The 24,077-nt window shown below is 43.7% G+C and overlaps 1 protein-coding gene across 2 annotated transcripts in view; it reads left to right on the forward strand.

Moving 5' to 3' along the window:
• The first annotated feature begins 8,937 nt into the window (after positions 1–8,937).
• Positions 8,938–24,077, forward strand: part of ZNF365 (zinc finger protein 365) — a 103,364-nt gene continuing 88,224 nt past the window's right edge. Inside the window, exons 1-3 of one of the 2 annotated variants that reach the window (XM_069864381.1) lie at positions 8,938–9,871; positions 19,336–19,516; positions 21,517–21,576. In XM_069864381.1, coding sequence (XP_069720482.1) covers positions 9,159–9,871; positions 19,336–19,516; positions 21,517–21,576 — 954 coding nt within the window. In that variant the 5' untranslated portion in view covers positions 8,938–9,158. The remainder of the gene's footprint in view (positions 9,872–19,335; positions 19,517–21,516; positions 21,577–24,077) is intronic. The other variant, XM_069864380.1, reaches the window with a different exon arrangement.

Genomic DNA, 24,077 nt, shown 5'->3' on the forward strand with positions numbered 1-24,077 from the left:
AAATGAACTTCTGTAATATATTATCCAGAGATTTGGGATTCATTTGGCAACTATTCTGCTCCCTAATTTAAGAGTAATCCCGGGAGACAGCAATAATATAAAAGAAAACATCGCAACCGTGTTTTCTTCTCCCAACAAGTCTCCACTGAAGGGCAAAGAAACCCAAGGTACAATCTATAAAGCAAGGAAAAACCTGCAGAGTCACCGCTGTGAGAAGCCACAGAGAAGCCAGAAGGGGGTATTTTGAATTACATAGGGGACCTATATTCTACCTTCTGTGGTTTCTCAAGTAAAACACTTTTTTCAGATGAATCACACCATCACACCATCCTTTTATTTGCCACTCTATTTGCATTGCAAAGCATTTGACTTCCTTCTAGTATTAGGGAAACTGGATAGCAGAGGAAAGATCACTGTTCTGCTGAAGTGTTACATCAGCATATTATTTTAAATCATAGGCCCATCATTTTGGTTTAGCAGGTACAAAATGTCTACACCTACTCTTGACAGCACTGCAATATTTTTCTTAATTTCTTAGTTCCCACAGCTTGCTACACCTACTCCCTGAATATCATCAGAGTGTGCCAGTAGAAATCTATCCAGTTCCAATTCAGCTTTATCCTAAATGGAAATATAGGAAGATTTGTACTGGACACATGGAAAACAATTTGCAAAACTTTTTATAACTGACTTCTGTTTATTTTATTTCAAACAGAAAAGCAAAGTGTTACCATTGATTGCCACTGACTTTGATTACCATGACATTCAACCATTACAGACTGGTAAAATGGGCAGAGATTCTGGAATTCAGGGTGTTTACCTGAATGCTTACTGAAGCCAGGGCTAAGGTAAAAGACAAAATTATTAGCCTTGGTAACCCATTTCTTCATTTCAACCTGCTGAAGTCAGTTGAAGTCTTGCCATTTGCTTAGCTGAGCAGAAGGTCAACATGTAGTCCTATAAAACAAATTAAATATGGGTAACTAACTACCTTACCATCACGTGCTTCTGCTTCAGTTTTGATTGGATAAGGTGTAAACTGATCATCTGGCCAACAACAGTGAGCTAACACCTAACCATGTCAAGGTTAAAACAAAAACAAGAGGGAAGTTTGTAGGCCCCATTTTACTTAATTAAGCAGCTACGGTAGGTACCTTCTCTAAGGCAGTCATAGAATTGGTCAATGAAGATGTCATCCTAAAACATGGGATTACTTTTCTCTGATAATTAGGCAGAGGGCAGAGGCAGACTAGCTTAGAGTAAACTCTTATTATTTCAGGTGTTCTCAGATTAATTTTATTCTGAGAGCTTGCTCATCTTCTGCTCAAGTTTCATTAATATTCTGCAGCCCTACTTAAACTGCTCTAGTGCTCCAAATGGCACTGGGGTTGCGTCTCTGTGCAATACTTTCATATAATATACATGGCATCATCAACAAACATTGATACCAGTTGCTTCAATGAACTACTTTGTTGATTGTTGTATATTCCTGTAGGATTTCTAGAAGAAATCGTAAAAGGCTGACAATGTGTAATAATTTTTTCCTTTTTCCTGATAAGACTGCTGAAATTGGCTCTTATCAGTAGTCCTGATGTCAATCCCATCTTGAAATGCCCCCACATTAAGCTACCATTGCCTCTTTAAATCACCATGTATGAGATAAATGCACTCAAAATATCATAAAAGAAATAATAAGCTACAAAAAATCCATCCCCATGTGACTTTGGAAAGCAACTTCTGAGGTCAAACCTGAAAACCTCAAAAATCAAATTAAAAACTGCAGTTTGAAGATCCTCTATGTGTAAAAGTTGCACAAGTTATGGAGTGGTTAACTAAGGTAGACTAGTCACATGTATTCTTCTTTTACTTAGGAGACAAAGGATGTTGGTTTTGAAGCCAATTCACATGTGGACCTTACATAAGTACCAAATCAACCCCATCAGAAGTATCCAGTTGGATAAGGACCCTCACAAGTGAACGACAGCTTCACACCAGCTGAGAAGACACTTATGTGGACACACAGTGTCTAACGAAGCTTGAGTTTTGCAGCCTTTCCCTATTAGGCATTTGTGTCTTCCCTTCTGTATGACCTACCTCCACAACAGTTGAAGTAACAAAATTATCTTTAATTCCTTTCAACAACAAAGTTGGTTGAAAGTGGCTACTTGGATCCATTGCTAATAGGGGGGTATTTACACACACACAGGGGAATTACAAACCTATAGTTTACTGCAAATTCTTACTTTGCCCTAAGAAATGTTTCTCATCAGTAAGTAATTGGTTTGCCTCAGTAGTTTTCCCTGTTACACTTTGGGCTATAGCTAGCTATAATTCCATAGTTCTTCCTGCCTTGTCGCAAAGCTAAGGTTTTTCTGTATTGTTCTAATTCCCAACTTGGGTACCAGCTGCTCCAATGGGCACTGGTTACATGGATCAGGCCAAGAGAGAGAGACAGCCAAGGCAAGAAGGATTAAGGCAAATGTTATTTCATGATAATAACATAGTAATAAGCAAATAACATCTCATTACTATCAATATACTTTTTTAAAGCAACAAAATAACCATTTGTGGTTGGAAATTTCTATTGGAAGTTGCCTCTTCTCCTTAAGGAAAACTTTGCTTGCAATTGTGTCCTGTTTCTCACAGAAATAGACACTGAAAAACTGTTGAGCAGTTCATGCACTCAAGTGCTTAAAGAAATACATAAAGGGATTTAAATTTTTAGAACAGCCAGTTAATTTTCCATTCCGAGCATCCCTAGTCCCTGTGCTTCTTCCAAACTTCCCCCTAAATCCAAACTCAGCTGTGGTTTTCTCCTGCCAGCAGAGGCCAGAGGCAAGGCAGTGCCTTTCCCTCTCTCAGTCAAACCACGGGGAGAGGATGAGATTGGGCTATACGTGTGTTCTCCTCAATGTGAGATGGAAGCATTTCTTGCTAATGATAGTATTTTTTGCATAATAAGATGACCTAATTTTACTCACCGTTACGAAAAAGCAAGGGTCGAGAAGCAAATATGGGTAACTACATTTTACCTGAGGTTGGCTTGTCAGAGATCTCTGTCATCCTTCTAACCATTTCATGGCCTGTTAAATGAGCTGAGACAACACTTCATGTCACTGTTAGCATTTTAAATTATAAATAATAGTGACAATAAATAGCATCTCATGCTTTCACAGACAATTTCATCTGGAAAAATAAAAATAACTAGTTCTGCCTGGATGCATGGATGACTTACATACATGCACATATTTACTTGCTTATTTTAAAAAACAATTTGAGTCCTAGGAAGCTATTTCTGCACTTGATTCTAACCATGTGTTTGTACAGTGTCATCAAAATGTAATCAGGCTGTTTAAAGGAAACCCAACAAACAGCAAGTAATTTTTTCATAACAGGTTCTCTAAGCAGCTAACGCAGACCCAGAAGGGATGTTATCCAGGTCTGATCTGGGACACAGAGTATCATCTGTTTAAGATAATACCCAAATATGTTTGTGCACTAAAGCCCACAATACACAGCTTTAACCAAGTTAAATCTTTGCTTTCGCTTATTGTTTCCTGATTCGGGAATATAGTCCCTGACTCTATCCATCAATAATCTCTGTAACACTGAGTCATCCTACTTACATATATAGGCATTAGATTTTGTGAGGGAAAATGCAAGCAAAAAGCAAGCCACTACTTAACATAAAATAATTTTTACTTCATTTATTTCATAGTGTGGACACTTACACTACAGTCTTAACTTTTTAAAAACACTCCTGCTCTGCCATACAGTCTCTTCCAGACCTGTATCAACTTTTATCTTTAAAAAGCCAGACCAGGAAGGGGCTTTGAGAGACACGAGTGGTTGTTGCTCTTCAGTTGCCTTTGCTCAAAGTGTCTCCCTAAAAGCATCTCTCTCTCCACACTTTTAGTGAGGGACATGTTATTTCACACACAAATGAGTGTTGTTACATATCCCCACTACACAGACAAATACATGCTTGCTGAATTGATTTAAACAGACAATTGGCACCAACAGGCACCGAAACACCCAGAACTTCATTGGCAGCTTCCATGCAGGCAGTACCCACACTACTAATCTCAACAGGTTTTTCTCATCACAACCTCATCCTTCTAAATTATCTTACTATGTGGCATCACTATGCTGGTGGAAAACAACTACATTTTTGACCATTTTAGAGGTAATAACTTTCATATATAATTGGCAATGTATTGGTTTATATGCCACTGACCGAATTTTACTGGCAGTCATCTCAAAAGTTGGTTAGAAAGTGGTCCACAGCTAACAGACTAGTCCACATTACATCTCTGAGAGTTCCAATTTTGATAAGGGATGAATCATTTTCTTATTGCTAGTGGTTTCAACTCTGGGCATTTCTAAACTATATTTATGGATCTAGTCAAATAGCCTGGTTTAGGATAAAATGTTTCAACAGAGAATGGGAAGCTGCCCCAACTCATATCCTGAGTAGCACATCAACTTTCCTATAACCTTGGAGAGAAATGTGGGGGGGAAATTTCACACACCAGGAAGGTTCACCTGAGTTTAACATAGGAATTAGTCAGTCTGGAGATAGAAGCAAGCCCCATTTGGATGGGATCAGTTTGGGCTCTGTTCCTGCTCCCTGTGGGAAGATCTTTGGCTGCAAATTGTATGAAGTTAACAGCCATCCGAGGGCAAGAAATCTGAGGAAAAGACAGAATGTACCCCATCACAATATTTTTTTCCTTTGGTGAAGACATGTTCTTCCAGATTCCAGCCTCATATGGAGCTACAAGTGTCTCATCACAGCCTCCAAGACTTACTGCCTGAAAGGCAGAAGTGTATGTGAAAACATCTCTTTTTGGGAATTTTTTCCATACCTGCTGTTGCTTTTTTTTTCAAATTATGAATGTTCTTATGTTTTCAGTGAAGATGTGGCAGTAGTAGGAGTACAATATTTCCCAGGAACTTCACCTTTTACTTATTCAGTTTTTCCAAGGATACATATCTGTTAAAACAGGCTAGAGCATGGTGTTGTCTATGTATTTGCTACCTGCATATGTATCTTTAGTTCCTTAGATTTTACAACTTGCTTGCTACTTCCTCTCAATAAACAGAGGGAGGAGATGGTAAATATTAAGATTCAGCAACTCAAATTATTAGTGCATCTGTGGTTCAAACTCAAACAACAAGAAAAACCAAAGCACTCCAACACACAAATGAACTGAGCTGAATAAGCATACCTATTTCAGACAGAGCTTTTACAGCAGAACGGGAGGGCTGTGCTGCTTGCCAAAGCCAAACTCACAGTCCCATAGAAGAGCCAGATCACACAATGAAGACCAAAGTGGGCAGTGCTGGCATGAACAGGAGAGACAAAAATTTCTGACTTTCCTTTTCAAGGCAAACCAGTAAACAAACAAGGGAAATCAGAGGCTGCTGAATGCAGCCAAAGTGATTGTAGTGAATCCAGTCCTACACCACATGAGAAAGATCCCTATAAACATGTCAGCATCACGAGTTTGAAGGGAAAAGTCTCTGCAAGTAAACCCAAAACTTACCTATTTCCTTGTCTATGATGAGAAAAAAAACAGATTAACAACTAGGGTAACTTTTGAAAAGCAACCTGATTTTATAAACCTCCTTTTTCTAGCCACCTTCAGCAAAATAGAATTATCAGTCAAAGAAAACTTAATTCACTTTTAAAGTATGCTTTTTAAGCTTGTAGGAACCCTCAAAACAGGAAAATGTCAGCTAATCAGTTTCTACCCCAAATCAGAAACTACAGGACCCAGCACGGCAGATACAGATCGCCACCTGAAAAAAAAAAGCTGAATACACGAACATTCCCACCTTCCTTGCAGTATCGGGCATGTTGGTAGATGCTGGTTTCATTTAAATAACTTTTATCCTTCTGAAAATCTTATTGCAAATAGTTTAAAGAGAGAAAGATGCACACAAATAAACTGGATAATGCCTCCCCAGCACTTGGCAGAATTTCAGGATGAGTCATACATGATGGATGTATAAATTTGGCGTTTGTGTAAGTGATAATGTTAGATTCTACCCACACCAGATTTAAATCACAGGAGATGAAACTAAGACTAAAATGCACGCTTACTGATATATCAAAGGGACACTGTTCCTCTCCAAATGCTGAGAGAATGACTGAACTGCACATCCGAGTAGGGGCATGAGTAGACAACTGAGAAGATGAGGATTAGGATCCCAATTCAGTAAAACAAATATTTAGAGTGCAAGTAAACCCTAAGAAATCTTGCAAGAAGATATGCTGGGGGTAGATGGTTGTTGGATTTCAGATCTAACTGACAAAACCCATGTGGCTTAGGCTGCAGATCAATGGGCGCCTTCAAAGCCATCAACATTCTTTGGCTCACCTCACTTGTGTAGCATTCATCTGCATCTTTGAGCATCAGCACCAAGTACCTTCCCCTGGTGTGGAGAGGGTAGGAAGGCAGTGGGCACAATAGAGATAACAGACAACAGAAGACAACAGCAAAGAAAATGGGGACCAAACCAGGGTCACGGCCATACTTCTGATCCACATTTGGAGACAAGAACTGTTCAAAACTGTTCCCTCTGGATGTCCCTTCTGAGATTTGGTACTGTTTGATGACAGAAGAAGGGAAAATCACTTTTAGACAAGGTAATATAGGACAACTAACTCATGCAAAACGTTGCAGTCTGGATGGCAGCACACACACTTTAGAGATTAGCTGAAGCTCTGAAATGCAATTTGAGTAACTTCCTTTGATGTGCCATCTGGTGAATCATTTACTGGGAATATCTTAATCACATCAAAGGCACCTATCAATGCAATTGGATTTTCTCAGTGTTTAGGACTCTGTCTGCATATTGCAACCAAGGAACAGATATATTAGTACAGAATTAAACTTTATTAGAGTGCTTTCTCCCACTGTAATAAAATAAAAAAATCTGCAACTCATTACCACTACGGCCTCACGCAGTAGCTTTTGAAAGACCTCAAAGAGGCTGCTGATCTACAATCAGCCTTGCTCATGTTTCTGAAATTTTGTAAAAATAGACACACATCTGTGGTATAGAACCATAGAACTGTTTGGTTGGAAAAGACCTTTGAGATCATAGTGTCCAACTGTACTTATCCATCACTAAACTGAATCCCTGAGCCATCTTTTGAATACTCCCAGGGATGGTGACTTAACAACTTCCCTTGGCAGCTCTTCCAGTGCCTGATAACCCTTTTGGTGAAGAAATTTTTATCAATTTCCAATGTGAACCTCCCTCAGCACAACTTGAGTCCAATTCCTTTCATCCTAGAAGCATATTCCCCTATCAAGGCGACCCGCTGGCAGCATGCTCCCAACACCAATAACACCCGCTCCTCATATCCAGAATTGGAACCCCACTACTACCTGGTACCCCCTCCTTAAATTGTGGAGCTAAATTAGGGTCATGTGGGCTTTTTTTTTTTAAAAAAGTCTTTCTGTCTACTAAGCATAGTTTAAAGAATCACATACGACTAGATTCCCAGAAAGACCTGGCTAGTTTATAACTATTTGCGCAGGTCAGCCTTGCTACTTTAATGGTTTCAATCGCTTTATCCCTCAGCATCTCCCCAACGCTCCAGGTACAGAAAACCCACATCAGTTCTAGAATAATCTTCAACACAAGAAGGATATGGAGCTGTTGGAACCGGTCCAGAGGAGGCAACAAAGATGATCAGAGGGCTGGAGCACTTTCCATACGAGGACAGGCTGAGGGTTGGAAGGCCAATGGCATCTTGGCTTGTATCAGAAACGGCGTGACCAGCAGGTCCAGGGAGGTTATTCTCCCTCTGTACTCGGCACTGGTGAGACCGCTCCTCGAATCCTGTGTTCAGTTCTGGGCCCCTCACCACAAGAAGGATGTTGAGGCTCTGGAGCGAGTCCAGAGAAGAGCAACGAAGCTGGTGAAGGGGCTGGAGAACAGGCCTTATGAGGAACGGCTGAGAGAGCTGGGGGTGTTTAGCCTGGAGAAGAGGAGGCTGAGGGGAGACCTCATTGCTCTCTACAACTCCCTGAAAGGAGGTTGTAGAGAGGAGGGTGCTGGCCTCTTCTCCCAAGTGACAGGGGACAGGACAAGAGGGAACGGCCTCAAGCTCCACCAGGGGAGGTTTAGGCTGGACATTAGGAAAAAATTCTTCACAGAAAGGGTCATTGGGCACTGGAACAGGCTGCCCAGGGAGGGGGTTGATTCACCTTCCCTGGAGGTGTTTAAGGCACGGGTGGACGAGGTGCTGAGGGACACGGTTTAGTGTTTGATAGGAACGGTTGGACTCGATGATCTGGTGGGTCTCTTCCAACCTGGTTATTCTATGATTCTATGATTGTTCAGCCTGGAGAAGGCTCTGAGGAGACCTTATAGCGACTTTCCAATGTCTGAAAGGGGCTATAAGAAAGCTGGGGAGGGGCTGTTCAGGGGCTTGTGGTGATGAGGGGGAACGGGTATAAACGGGAGAGGGGCAGATTTAGACTAGACATTAGGAAGAATTTCTTCACCGTGAGGGCGGTGAGGCGCTGGCCCAGGCTGCCCAGGGAACTGTGGCTGCCCCATCCCCGGAGGGGTTCGAGGCCAGGCTGGATGGAGTCTATGAGCAACCTGAGCCAGTGGGAGATGTCCGGGGGGCCGGAACTTTCTGTGCTTTGAGGTCCCTTCCAACCCGAACCGTTCTATGATCCCCTTCCCCGCAGTGAGCACCCAGAGCCCGCCCCGCGCCTCGATGCCGCTACCCACCCGCACTAGGACCCTGCAGCGCCCCCGCTGCCTCCCGTGCCACCGCCCACCCCGCCCCCGCCCGCAGCGCGCCCCCGGGTCCCTGTGCCCGCCCGCGACCCCGCCTCCTTTGGCCACGCCCCGCGGCGGGGAGCGCGCGCGGCGCGGCGCGGTTTACGGCGTTGCCGCAAAGCGCCAGCAGCCGCCGCCGAGGCGGGGAGCGCGGCGGGGCCCCCGCGGCCGGCGAGGCCCGCGCTTACCGGGCCCGGCCCCGCTCCTCCCCGCCCCGCGGCCGGGCCAGGGCGCCTCCCGGGCCGCGATGCCGCCGGCCCCGTGAACCGGACCGCCGGGAAAGTTTCCCAAGTTTCCCGGCGCGGCCCCGGGGCCGTCGCCTCCGTGCCGGGGCCCGGCGAGGGATGCACCAGGCGGCCCGCGATGAAGGCGGGCAGCCCTGGCAGGAGCCGCTCGGCGGCCTCGGCGTCTGCCTCCCGTTCCGCTGCCCGCGGTGCGGCGACCGCGCCCGGTTCAGGAGCCTCTCCTCGCTGCGAGCGCACCTGGAGTACGGGCACGGCTACGAGGAGAGGAGCCTCCTGGCCAGGAGCGGCCTCTTCTCGCCCCTGAAAGACGTGGAGCCGGCCTCGCCGCCGGAGCCCGCGGGCCGGGGCAGCCCCGTGCGGCACGGAGCGCCCAGCCCCAGTTACTGCGACGCGTCCTGCGGGAGCGGGAAGCGCGGGCAGCCGCTCGAGGTGGAAGCGGAGCGGCCCGGCTCCTACCTCGCCGACTACGTGCCCGGTGACTCTCCCGGCGAGCGGGTCTCCAAACCGGGCCTCCCGGCCGCTGACTCCAAAGCCTCCTTCGAGGCGCACGTCAGAGAGAAGTTTAACCGCATGGTAGAGGCTGTGGACAAAACGATCGAGAAGCGGATCGACAAGCTTACCAAAGAGCTGGCCCAGAAGACGGCGGAGCTGCTGGAGGTGCGGGCGGCTTTCGTGCAGCTCTCCCAGAAGAAGCAGGAGGTGCAGCGACGGGAGCGGGCCCTCAGCAGGCAGGTGGACGTGGCGGTGGAGATGATCGCAGCCTTGAAGCAGCGCCTCTCCGAGTCCGAGGAGGAGCTTCACCGGAAAGAGGAGTAAGTGGGAAAGGGAGAGCTGATGGTTATGAAAGAGCCCAGTGCTCCCCAGCTTCTGATGACTGTGTTTCGAGAGTTGTAGCCCTGCAAGGCAGGGGACAGCTCCTGAACAGATGGCTTTCGTGCCTCACTCCCCAGTGACTAACTTTTATGCTTTCTAATGCCTGCGTTGTGTCCCTGGTTTAACGGGGATAGGGTCAAGTAGAAGCTATCATCAGCGTATAATCTGATTTACACTGACACCTCTAATCCGTTATCTTTTTAAGAAGAGAAGGGTGGTAAGTGCTGGAGGAAGCGTGAAAGAATACCAAATAGCACCTTTTCCCTGAAGTCATTCCAGCACAGTCAGAGGGCTGCCTGTGGAGTGGGATGGTCTGTGCAGCAGCAAAGCTGTGCTGGGGGCAGTATGGAAAAGACCACGACTGAGTAGGTGTTTTAGGTGGACAAAAACTGGAGAACTGTGAAACTGGAGTTGCTTGTATGGGAACGGGAAGCAGGTGCCAGAGTCGTTCTGACTAACCTAGGCCATCTAAAAATACGTTTGTGATGAATCCATTAAATATGTAGTGATAGCTGATACATTATTTATACATGAACTGCTTAGTTTATTCAGCACTCGCTGAAACCTTTCAGGATTTTTGGAGCAGCACCACTTATTTTAGAGGAATGCAAATAAAGACGCTTGGTAATGGAGTGCCTCAGAACCAATTCCATCAGCTTACAAAGGGAAAATGAGAAGTGCTAGTTGCCATGACGCTGATCTTGGAAGAAATAAGGAAGGTGGTGTAGGAGTTCAGTGTAGGAAGTTTGGAGGGTTTTCATCAATCCTTCCTGTAGTCTAAGGACTGGGAAGAAAAGATGATGATGGTTCCTATATCAGTAGGAGTCCTCTGTCTTGAGGCAGTGCTGTAGATTTCCTAGGAGAGCGGGCAGCAAAGGTGGTTGAGCTGCTGGGATGTTCAGCAGAACTTCTGATGTCTGAAATATCGGGTGATCTTTGTGGAAGAAAAGGCAGAAGGACTCGGGATGAAGCTATAGATGACAGCACAACTGAGACAGATATGAACATGTACTGGAAGGAGGCTGCAAAGATAACTTAAGAGTTTGAAGCAGTTTTGGTATTCCTATTTCACCAAGCTCCCCTTATGGGCTCTTTCACAGTGTGATTCATCCTACTTGTTCTATAAAAGTATCTTGGGGTGAGGGGGGGTTGTGCTGTGGAGATCCTTCCTCCCTCTGCAGACTAGGAGGATGTTAGGTAGATGGGTGTCTTAGGCTAGATGCTGAACTTCAGGTATCTAAAGTTAAGCGGTATAAATCTTACCCCAGACTAAATATAGAATGTTTGTAAAATTCAAGCCTTGAGATTTACGGGAAAAACAAGTCTGTCAGGAGAACGCAGAAACCATTCAGTTGAGCAAAACCAGAGTTCTGCAGTACTGCAGAAGAAAAGAGCTTGTGGAAAAAAAGGAAGGGGGTAGTAGTGTTATCTGGGTAGAAGGAATGGGTGTTGTACAGGGGGGATAGCAAATGGGACTGATCTGTGAAAAGAATGAGGCAGCAAAAGTTGTGATTTTACTTGTATTAGGTAAAGGCACGAGGAAGAGGCTGCTTCCTCCCTTGGCAGACTGCTCAGTAGCAGCAGTGGTTCTAAGGACAGAAAAGACTGAACACAGGAGGAGAAGAGGAGGGAAATGCTGTCCTTCACACTAGGACATTGCCAGGCTTGGGGAAGAGGCAGGAGCTCAGATGATTGCTGTTACCATTCTAGCCATCTCTAAAGGAGGAAGGTGAATGTGTGAGCTGATGAGGAGGTAGCTCTTAAGTTGGTGTTAATGGGAAGACTGAGGGTTATTTGACAAGTAAGGAACAGTAACCAAAAGAGGCAACCGTGCAAGAGACTTCACCCCAGTACTTGGGGTATTGCCTGCCTAGGATTACCACTAGCTTGCTTCAGCTTTCAGTAGAGAAGATAAAGAAGCTTGGAAGCAAAAGCAGCGATAGGAACGACTGAATGGATATTACACAGTGGTGCATTAATTTCTAAAGATAAAGGAGCCCAATGCTTGCTAGTGGGTAGGATCATCCCAGAGTACTAGGGGAAAAGAGAGGAGTTGTGGCTTGTTTTTGCATGTGCCTGTGCCTAGCACCATGGGTGGCATTGCCTCTTAGAAGACCCTACGAAGCTACTTCGGGGAGGCTGTGAGGGTAGGCAGTGTATAAGAATAGGCAGAGTTCTCTTAGAAAAGCTGTAAATTCATGTTTTTTCCTTGTTAAGGTGGTTCCTGCATTGCCACTTTTGGGGAATAATAAGGGATAGTGCCATAGAAAAAATGCACTCTGTGTCTTCCCAATTAAAAGGTCATTGTATAATTATTAGTATAATAAATTATAGTATAATAAATGGAGAAGGAAGGTAGGTACAAACAATACTTTAGAAAAGCAGGACAAGTTCTTCTAAGGGCAGCTTTTTGTGTCTGAACCTCTGAAAATGCTTGGGACGCTTAGCTTTGTGCCAGTAACAGAGAAGCATTGGATGGTGTCCTCTGGTAGAGGGAAGAAGAAAAGATATTCATGACTTGTAACTACAGTGTTGCTTGTCTAATTGTCTCATGCACTTTTAGTAAATTCTGTCTCAGTATTCATTACTTTGTGTATTCAAAAACTTATTTGGTGTGCTGAAAAGACTTTCTCCTTCAAAAAAAGGAGGATCTTAACATTGGCTTTGATTTCTGGAAGAAGTCCAGATGATTAGAAAGCCAAACAAGACTGCTTAATGGAAATTGCAGAAGCGGGAGTTCTTGCTGCAGATTGTGGAAAGTCAAAGCAGCCCTTGGGGACTGCTTTGATACTTGCTGACCTTCAGAAATAAATGCTTTCATCAGTTTCTTAGGGTTGGGTTTTGGTTTTTTTAAAAGCAATCTTGTGAATATGGATAACTTTTCCCCAAACTAGCATTGATATTTAGACACTGCAGCTGAAAATTTCTTTCCCTTTCCTTTGTAGGAGGAAAAAAGAAAACACTTTGGTCCCTGAAATACCTCCTTATCCTATATCTGAGGAAATAAAAGAAATCACTCTTCCTTTGGTCTCTGTATGGTTGTGTCCACTGCCTATAGAATAGGATCCATGCAAAAACAGGAAGGGTGTTAAAATCAATATGCCCTAGATCTTGGGGACTGAGATCAGTCAGAGGGCTGAAAAAACCTCCTAAAACCCTGGCAAAAAATAAAACCAACAAAGCCCTCCAAACAAACTATCCAAAACAGTAAAAAAAAAAAAAGTCTAGTCCAAGTCTTGTATAAGGTGATAAAGACTATTCTCTGGAAGCTTTGCAAAGAAGAAGCTAACAACTTATGGGGAGCCTTTCAAGTAATTCTTAAAAAAAAAAGTTTTCTGATAAATATGATGTGGATTTTTACACTCCAAATGGCTATGAAAAAAAAAACAAACCACAACCCAAAAAGTTGGGATGTAATTATTCTTTTGTTTAGATGGGTATACAGGAAGATGACCAGAAATAATTGCACTTTGGATAATGGTTCTGATTTTGGATCAGATTGTGAAGTCAGATAGGGGAGCTGAGGGAAGAGAAAAATGTGACTCTGGCAGTCCCCACTGGAGGCAGTAGGCCTGAGGTCACCTTGACTTGGAAGTTTGATTCTTCTTTGCTCTTCTACCTACAAAAACTTGTCTGTCCTGAGCCTCTGCTTAAACCAAGCATGTGAGATAGATACATAAAAGCTGACCCAACAGCTACTAACAGAGTTGTTAGTAGCTGGCTTCTAATTAAAGCATTTATTTGCTCAGGAGCTCTGCTGAAAGCTTCACCCCGCAGCCATCATTTGACAAAACTCTTGAGGGCCCAACTGATGCAGATTAGTGAACTGTGACCTGTCTTGGTAGCTGTGCCTGCTTCTCTAGAATGCCCAGGTTTCTTACCTTCCTCCTAAATAAAGAAAAAAGTTTTGGCCTTTTGTCTTTCTAAATTTAAGTAACACACAAGTGACCACTGTAAGAATCTTCTGTGCTTAGAGTAATATTACTTCAACTATGCATGAGTGTAGTTAGTGTGGCACCTCTGTCTGTCCAATCCCTCATCACAGCTCAGCTCCGCAGAGGCATCACACTTGTGTAACAGTATTGTACCTCCGTGCCCATTAGCTCAGCCAGTTCTGTAACGAAACAGAAATAAAATCTAACTAAAAAGATATCTTCGCTTTGTCACTGCCTTCCTTGGACTGCTACAAGTTTAAACCAAATATCAACTGACAAGTCTAAAGGAATAACCTTACTGACCCTACAGACTCTTTGAATGGGCAGTCCTGTGTCTGCTGGTGGCCTAAACCAACACTCCTCCTGCTCATCAGAACGAGAGATTAAATAGCAAATCCTCATAGTGCCATCATTTGAAATTAGTGCTTTGATTAGCAACACAAGGTAACTCTGAGAAGAATTTACTCCCTATGGAGTTGTGAAGCTGCTCCAGCATAGCCTGGAGTGTGAGGGCTATTTCAGAATAGCTATGCTAGGGAGTGGTTATTCTTCCCACTGGCTTCACGTTAAATTCGCAATTAATGTGTGCCTGTAACATCTCGACTACGTGGTTAAGACTTGGCCTTGAGTGATCACTGCAATTTATGCTTTAAACCAACAGCTTTCCTTAAAATATAAATTTCAGTTGTACAGCAAAATAGTTTTGATTTTTGCTCTGAGTAGAACATGACCACAACTACACGTCATTCTTCTACCCTCAGTTGCAGGTGGTCCTGTTCCTTCTTCCACATTTCCTTTTATCTTCCCACTCAAGAGTTCACTACCCCTCCAGCTGCACTGGTTCAAGTGTAGCATGACTATCCCACAGAACAGCTCTGTGAAATAAAGCATTTTAATCTTCAGTGTCACCTCAGTAAGTTCAGGGCTCAAATCTAGAGCACAGCCCACTGAATCGGTGCAACTGGTGGGACAATAAGTTTCTGAGGAGAGGAGGTGTGAACCTCTTAAATCAAATGTGCTGAGAGTGGTGTAGGAATGTGAAACCATGACCTAATGAATAATAGATAGCAGCCTTCAGGCAATAACACCAGTGGCATGACGGATGAGGTCACTGGTGTTAATGAATGTACAAATATCAAGGATTTACACAAGTAAATCACTTTGCTATGTACTGCAGTAGGAATTTTCCCCATCTTCAGGTAAAATAATCTAAGTGTTTGGTTTTCTCTTGCTTGTAAGCAGAGTTATTCCAAGTGCAATTCTCCACAGGGGTTTGATACTTGGGTACACAATCTGCGTAGAGCCTCATGCTTGTCTCCACCTACAGAGCCGTTGCAGGTGTCAGAGTTGCCGTAAATAGTCCTGGAACCAGTATTATGCATCTGTAGGAGGGCTTGATTGCAATGTGAGAAATCATTAGCCCTTCTTGTCAGTTGTTAAGGAGCTGGAGCTGTCCCAGCCTCTGCATCTACTCTGCATTTCATGCTCCATTGCTGAAAGCCATACAAATGCTAAGGGTGTCTGCAGAGTCCACATGCCAGCAACTGCTCTACCAAACAAGAACTGCAGCTCACTAGTAGCCTGCAAGGAGCACCGTATCATTTAGTGGTAAAGGCACCTAGTCAGTCTATGATTTATAACTTTATTTGCCATATCTTGTGCTGTTTCATGACAACAGCCTCCACACAGAAGGTTTTGGGAAACATTTCAAGGCAGGCTGTCTGCAGTTTCTCTGTGAGAGCAGATAGGCTGCACCTGGAATGCAAAATGGCAAACTATTTAAGTCTGTTTAACTCCTAGGCAGAGTAGGATTAAAATAAAAGCTATAACAGGTTAACTCCCTGGCAGAGTCAGATGAAAAAAGCTTTGGCAGGAAGTTTTTCCTGCCTACATTGAGTCCTCCCCTCTGCACTTGTTTTTTTTCAGCTGAGCATCTCTGAGTTGCCTGCTGCACTGCAATGAATCCCCCCCCGGGCTCCTCTGGCTCTGGGAAGAGCTTCTCCCCAGCAGATCTGGCACCTCCTGCTCCTCTTGGACACCTCCCGGGTTGCCTCCCCCTTGTCCTTCCCTTTTGCTTGCCTCACCCTATCTTCACAAGCTGCTGGCAGTGCAGTGTGCTCACTGGGCAGCAACAATCCCTCCTCCTTAAAGGTTTTATCTGCTGAGAGCGCTCAGGACAAAGCAAGAAACCCACCTTTCTCCCTGCTGCCCAATCACAGCCCTTTAACAAAACATTTTGCTGTACAACATATCTTAAAATTGGTATATTAAACTATGAGCAAACAGGTGAAATCACTTTGCTCTCCGTTACAGAAATTTACAGAGATCAGAGCTGCACTGAGCACCATCTCCTCTGCTCAGAAAATTTAATGGCAGGATCTAGAGCTTACGGTGCTACAGTGAGTGCAGTGAAAAAGGGCAGGAGGCTGCAGGCTGACGGCAGAGGGCAGAATGGGAAAGAGATGGTGCTGAGATCAGAGAAGTTCAAGGGGAGTTAATAACTACATAGCTTTTTCTTAATATAGCAGCAGTGCTCCAGATGTAGGGTAGTTGGCAGAGTAGCAGAGACCTCTCATTAGGAAGGGCATCTCTTCAAGTCTGAGCCAGTCTTTAACAAATGGTTCCTGTTTCAGGTGAGCACTGCTGACAAGGCTGTTCTGTCAAGGTGCAGAGTCCAGCAGGCCCGTGCTTCTGTGCTCTGGTTTATGCCTCTACCAGCGGGCCTCACAATATTCATGGGCTCAGCTTCTCCCTGACTTCATGAGGAGCACCATCTGACCTCTGTGAGCATCGGTCTTTCCATAAGCGCGAAAGCAGACAGTAAGATAGAAATGGTATCACATAATTCCCCTCAAATTGGCAGAGGCCTGGAGAAGTAAACTGCGAGTGAAGTAAAGAACATAAGCAAAATGTTGTCACAGATATCTGGAAATAGAATTGAAGGGAGAGGGTCATCAGTATAGATAAGAAAAAGTCTTGGCAAACTACAAGAGACAGGCAAGGCAATTAAACAGATAAACAGTGGCTGCAGGAAGCTACATGAGTTCTTTGAACCATTTCCCTATTGTTCATGGTGGGAGGAGGGTAAAAATTCTTCTGGGAACTCCCTTCAGGTAAGCAAAGTGTAGCCATGGCATGGAGCGAGCTCTGAGGAAAAGGTGTTGGAGCAAGTAGAGAGCTTTATTAATAGTCACTCCTCAGGGCTTGATGTTCTTCTGAGAGATGAGAATGAAGTGGAAACAAAGCAAGAAGCTGAACTGACAGAAGTGCTGCTTATCAGGACAAAGCCTGTGACTGAGACTTAGTGGGTGGTGTATTCTGGCTCCTGGTTTTCAAAAGGGAATTTACAGAGTGCAGGTAAATTTCAAGTCAAAGGTAAACTTTTATCTAAAAGTTCTTAAAGGCAGCTGTACAGAGGCAGCTAAACAAACAGAGATGGAAATGCTACTACTAGTGCTAATAACAGTTCCTACAAATAATAGTGTGTAGGATGCCGAGTTATCTCAAGTAGTCTACCAAGGAAGGAAAATACTAAGGAATTTATTGACACTGTGTCTGTTCTCCTCCTGATAGTCTTCTAGGAAAAACACTGCTTCCCCATTCCTTTTATGGCACAGCTCACTTAATGAGATGTTTGTAGGAAAGGAAAATTTGTGGGTGATCTGTTCATGCCATGGAGCACGCAATTAATGAATGCTTTTAAATTACCTCTGCTGAGACAATTACAAATGTTGGCATTCTTGAAACTATCACCCTTTTAAAACCAAATGCGAGGTACTTGGTTGTTCATGGACTCCTGCTGCAGTGAAACACACAAGCTGACTGCGGCCCCCATAGGGACATCCTTGTGGTGTCCCAGGCTGGTGACTGGCTGCTGGAGAGCCAGAGGCATGGTGGACCACATGCAGTTCTTCCTTACCCAAAGGCTAAGGGGTTTGGATCTGACCTGTTGAATTTCTGTCCTTTTGAGCTTCCTGTTCATTGTAAAAGAGGAGCCTGACGGACTGCCAGGGTCTTCAGGTTGCTCCTACACTAACACAAATCCAGAGTAGCATCATGAAGTCAGAGAAGTTACAGTGCTGTAAGTGCAGTGAGAGTAAAGCCCTAAAATTGTCCTTAATAGGTTTAGATTGGCTTCTTGCTGAATGGTCTTCAGGGGCTTTTTATTACCATGTTGCTCTGGGCAAGCTAATGATCACAGAAATGGTACAGAGCCTTGAAATGGATTAGCTGAGCTTAACCAACAAGGTACTTCTCTGTTTCTTAAACCAGATTTTGTGGATCAGTAATACAAACTAATGTTCGTTGATGCTCTTTATCCAAACAATATGTGCTTGCTTTTACCTCATTCCTACCAGCCATGCAAACAGGTTCTTGCTGTATTCTGCTGTGACACAGATCAAGCAGACACAGCCTGAATCCTAGATGGGAAATTTCCATAGTTGACCCCTTGTGCCTAAATTGCAGGGTGAAGCAGCTCATGGATAAAATAATTTTCTACAGCTATACTGAGGTGAAATAGTTATCGAAAATCTGCTGAGTTAAAACAATGAAATGCAGAGAAACTTAAGTGTCATTATAAAAAACCCTAAGCTTTGAAAGGCTCTTACTGCTACAAACTGCTTCCTAGTTTCTGCTTAAAATGCTTTTTCCTCAGGCAATGTATTTCTACCAAGCAATCATGCCCTTTCTCATCCGGCAAGCATTGGTTCCCCCAGTTCCCATCCGCTCAGTTTTGTACAAAGCAAAAATTAACATGGTTTCATTGGCAGAGCAAAAACTGTTTATCCAGACATTTATTAACTGGGGAAGTCCTACATGCTCAGATTTGCCTTTTTTCGTGATACATGGCTCACTCAGTAACCAAATTACTCCCACACACAAACTCCTGGTATCAGAGGTCCAAATGGTGGCTCAGTCACTGATAATAAACTGATAGCATACAGAGCACTTCAGAACGAGCTGTGTCTCCGGGCAGAGCTGGGACCTTCCACAGTCTGTGGGGCTATCTGTTTTTTCCAGTTGCATTACCAGACAAGAAACATTTCTAAACTCCTGACCTAGAACTTGCTCTTCCCACGCGCATACTCCTTGCTCTATAATCTGTAGATTATCTCTTTTATCTCCCATGCTCCCACTACCTCCAGATCATAACACTGCACTTTGGTGTGCTTGCAGGTTTGCAGCCAAGATGAAGTTTTATGGCCACAGTAGCTCTTTTAAGTTAGGAACCACCCTAGTAGCAACATTAAACTACCATTGTTAGATTATGATGAACTGGGAAGATGAATTTGGGGGTTTATGCCCTTGTTCTCTTGTTTCGGGGCTGATATTCACATGGGTAAGTAAGCAGGGAAGAAGAAAAAAAAAAAAAAAAGGAAAAGCATCAGTAATTTTCTGAAAGTGTTGAGACCAGGGCCCTTCCCATTATTTAAATGTGGCCTCTTTGCAATGTTTCTGTCTTGCAGAGAAGTTGTTACTTTCAACCACTTCCTGGAAGAAGCAGCAGAGAAAGAAGTGCGGGGAAAAGCCAGGCTCCAGCACTTCATTGAGAACCTGTTGCAGCGTGTGGATCTGGCAGAAAGGCAGCTAGAATATTACCAAAATCAGCAGATGGTGTGCAACCACACTGACGTCAGCGAGCACGTGGTAAGCCAGCAAAGTCCTTCCCTTCACTGTCACCTATACCCCAGGGGAGAGTACTTGGGTTGGGGTTCAGGAGGGCTCAGTGGCACAGGCTAGTTGCTACTCCAGGCAGATTTGGATTTGTAAAATGCTTCCTTAGGCTTGTTTTATTTATGTTTTGAACTGCTGCTTAGCGTGAAGTGTAAGGAGCAGAGAATGTAAGAGCAGCAACAGCCAAAGGTGGCAAAGGGAGAGCGGAGAACAATGAAACAGTTGCCAGGTGTTTTATTTTTTTTTCCCAACTTTGGCTATTGCTGCTGTTACCATAGCAAGAAATGCTTTCCTTTATGTCATTTAGTAACTTGGCAGTTTTTTTGAGATCTCTAAAGATTTTCAGGAAAGATGTGGATCCCTACACCGGACGTGTCAGCCTGTGGGTGAGTGGGCTTGCTTTCTGTAGTTACCTATCACAGGACTCTTAGAAGTGTTAACAGATTCCTAGAGGCCTGTCGCCCCAAGATTAAAAACCAAAGCTGTTTGAACATTGCTTTTTAAATGACATGATTTCTTTAAAAATGCTCATTGTTAATGCTTAAACTCAATACATGACATTTATATGGAGAGTTTTATCCATATGACTTCCAAAGGACATACCAGTTTAAATGAGAACCCCATCCTGCCTGTGCTAAGTGACTGCTTATCCTGAGTTGTAGGAGGAAAGGCATTTGATAAGGCGCAGCACTGAACAGATTTGTAATGGTGGAAAGCAAAGGTTTCCATAGCCACTTGGAAGACAAAGAGCTTTAAGCAAAACCTGAATAAACATAGATGTGCTGAAATCTAGCACAGAACATCTCAAACGGCATCTGTGAGAGCACTGAGGGGGACTGTAAAGATGGGCCTCAATATTAAATCTTCTCCTTTGCTCTTGATGTGTTTACTGGGATCCCTGGCTCAGCAGTGTCCCTTAGGGAAGGCACTAATTTTTGAGGCAGCTGCCCTGCTTTCTGAGTGACTTCAGCATCCTTGTAAAGTCATCCATCCAAATATTGAGCAGCCTGACCTTCAGGAGGTAATTACAGAAAAGCACACCATGTGATGGCTTCAGAATCCATCCAAGACAGATGACAAGCAAAGCTAGGCTGGGCAAAAATCCATCTCCAAAGTGTGGAGAATACCAGGAACAGAGGCAACATCTACAAGAACATAATCATTTTCAGATGCCAGGTCTGACTTGCTTGGCTCAGTGACTTCATTAAATGATATTCTAAGGCTCTGTCTAGTAGCACTGATGGGAGATCAGTACAAAGAACTGATTAAGTACCCAGACTGATTTAGGTTGAGCTGGCATTAAACACCTCCTTGCCTGACCTCCAGTAAAAGACTAGGCAAAGTGTTTCCATGCTGTGAACCAAACTGTTGTGAAAAATGAAGTCATGCAAAGTTGTGCTGGCACTGAGGCTATGTTGCCCCTGACTGGTCTCAGGATTTGGGGTGGGAAGGGAGAGAAGCGCTTGCATTCTCACTCTTCATTGCTGCTGTAGGCAGAGCCAAAGGCTTGTAGCTGGAGTTTCCTTGCTGCTTGTGTAAAGGAAATGGTACTGCTGCAAAATTACAGGCTCTGAGAGGAAGTTAATTTAATACAGCTTACTCAGGCACTGCCCCTTATTAATTATCTTGAACATAGTAATTACTTCTCATTGTATCCATACTATTTAATCTAATGGGAAAGATCTCTGTTCAGCCCACACTTCTTTACCAATTTACTTTGATTATAGTTACAATAAAAATAATGGGGAAAAAATCCAGCCACTAACAATTCATTACAGGTTTTAAAAACATATGTAATAAGTTAGAGGAGAAATAAGCTGTAAAATGTTTTTTTTAAGTTTCTTTCATGAATATTCTAGTTTTAACAGCAGGTGAGAATGGAAATATGATTTTGAAGACTGCTTGTATTTTATTCCTGTACTTTAATTACTTGATAATGTAATAATAATAACCTGTTTCTGTTTCCTTTGCAGTTTACAGACATTTCATTAAATAAGAAACCCAGATGCTTGTATGTATATCTTTTTTTTTCCTCTTACTTAAATACAGTAACTTTGAAAGGCTTACATTTCTGCTTTTGCATTTCACCTTATCCAAAAGCCTTCACCAGGTGGGGTTTGGATCATGTTCTACACCTGAATGTCATATAGTGGAGGAAAATCAGATTTCTGCTAAATCAAAGCTAAAATCATATATTCTTTAAAAAAAAAGAATAGTTTTCTGTTAAGTGAATGACTCCTTCCTGCTGACTGTAATAACCTATTGCAAAGTAGTTGAATCTCTTCAGCAAACACAGGCCAAGTTTCATCTGAAAACATCTTTAGCATTCTGTAGGTAGGAGAGAGACAGTTGTCATTTCCTAACTGACAGTAACGTTGTCGACTTGAAAACCATGTGTGGGCAGACAAGTGCCCTGACAAAGCCTGGGCACTAACAACGTCTCAGGTTGCTCAAGCAGCTGTCCTGGGAGCAGCAGAACTAATTGGGGCTGGTTTCCCATGTTTTTACACCTTGGTCACGAGTCTCGGCAGCTGGTTTGGAGCATCACGCATGCTGCTTGGCCAAGCGATGGTCAAGCCAGTGCATCCTCCTTGGGGCAGACTTTCTCAGTGGGGACACTGAGAAGTTGACTAGTAGCTTTTATTTGGAGTTACCAGACTAAAAATATCCCAGCTTGCCCTGTGAAGCAGGGATGATAAAGGAGAAGATGCTCAGAGGGGTAGGAAACTTTTCTTTTGCTGTGTTTCTTCTGTGGATGAATCCAGCATTTGCATTTACCGCACCAGCTGTTTTCATGAACTCTAACTAGGCTAAGTACATAAAATAAAGTTTTAATTATATGTACCAGCTAAAAATAGTGGGAAAATTCAGTGTAATTTCAGGGGATCTGGGGCCTCTGATGGCTTGATGTTGTTTAGGATCAATGTTGGGACTTGCAGTCCCTCTTGCTTTAAGGCCTCTGCCTTGCTTTCCTGTTCCTTTTCTCCAGTTTCTCCTGGCTGTTTTCAGGAAATACGCCACTGAGGGCGTGGCAGGTCTTTGCTGGTGCTCACTAGCCATTTGTTAAAGGCGCTGAAAAGTCACTTGACTGCACGTCTGTGCCTAAGTCACCTTTGGTTTAAATCTAGTTTTAATAGCACCATTCAGTGCAGCAGAGGAGTGACTAACGTCACCTGCAATAATGCCTGCGTGTGGGAATAATGATGTACATTTTTCACCATAACAACATCTGAGAAAAACAGAGCACTGCCTCTTTTAACAACAATTTAGTAATGAACTGTAACAAACAATGCTCAAGAAGTGATCATAAGCTGGAGTGGACAACACTCGTGCATTTACACAACTCATTTTTAACCCATAGCAAGTGGTCAGAGCTGGGCCAGCATGTCACAGAGCCTGTAAGCTCCAGCTTGGACCTGCCTGACGTTTTTTCTCCCCAGAATTTACCCATAGCAAAGTCTGGTTGGCAAAGTTGCCAAGCAGGTAAAACTCTTCTGTAGATAAGGCTTGGTTCCTGTGCTGTCAAAAGAGGAGAGGGCTTGGGCTGTACGTGCTTGAACAACCACAGCTTTTTCTATAACTGGCTTTGTCAAGTGTGCAATATTGTTTAACTCCCAGGAGAAGTAATACTACAGATACATGGTTTCCAGAAATAACAAGCTATAGAAAATAGCCCTATGGGAACCCTTAAAAGATCCACTTGTACATCAAGACATCTGTTCTTCAGTCACAGTAGCTGGGCAGACATGAGATGTTGCTGTACATTCACAGTGCTGCTGTTACAGCACATGTATCTGCTGTAAAACACTTCAAGATTATGTTAAAAGGGTCTGTAATGATCTCACTTAGCTAAACTGCGGAACTTTACTTCCAACCTAAAATTTCAGAGGGTATGGTTCAGCGTTTACAGCACCAGGAACTGTGCTGTCACTCCTGAGCTCACAGATATCAGCAAATCCTAGCTATCCCCAGGTATCATAGAGAGAACAAAGAATTCAGCTTACTTTGGCCTTTAAGCTTTCAGATGTTTCTTTCCACCAATTTTTGTATTTCCCTTTCCTCTTCTCCCATTTCAAATCAAAGCCTAAAAGCAAGTTCAGGTTTCTCTGGATGGGTGGTCAGCACAAAAGGCAGAGCAGAGAGTTTCCTAAGTTATTGGCAACCCTGGGAAGTGCTGAGATCCTACTAAGACGTCCTCAGAGTTCCTGCACCCACTGCTATCAGTGCAGTCTCCCAAAGACCATAAGCTTGGTTGCTATGAATATGCGCATTTTTCAAATCCCTGTAGACCATCAGGTTCTGAGAGTGCAGACCTCAGTAAGGTTTCAGCACTGCAAAGTCAGCAAAATGCTGTCTGAATGAAAATGTAGATGAACATGTATGAAGAGTCCACCAGTTAATACATGTGGAGGTTCTTACAGTGAGGGCTGCTTTTGAGGACTCAGAAATGTAATTCATCTTGCAATTCTTTTTTTAACTTTTAGCCTGGTCCTGTAAAACAAATCTATTTCTTCAAAATTATATGAGTTTGGGA

The sequence above is a fragment of the Phaenicophaeus curvirostris genome, chromosome 9 (assembly GCF_032191515.1).
Source record: "Phaenicophaeus curvirostris isolate KB17595 chromosome 9, BPBGC_Pcur_1.0, whole genome shotgun sequence".
Lineage (NCBI taxonomy): Eukaryota > Metazoa > Chordata > Aves > Cuculiformes > Cuculidae > Phaenicophaeus > Phaenicophaeus curvirostris.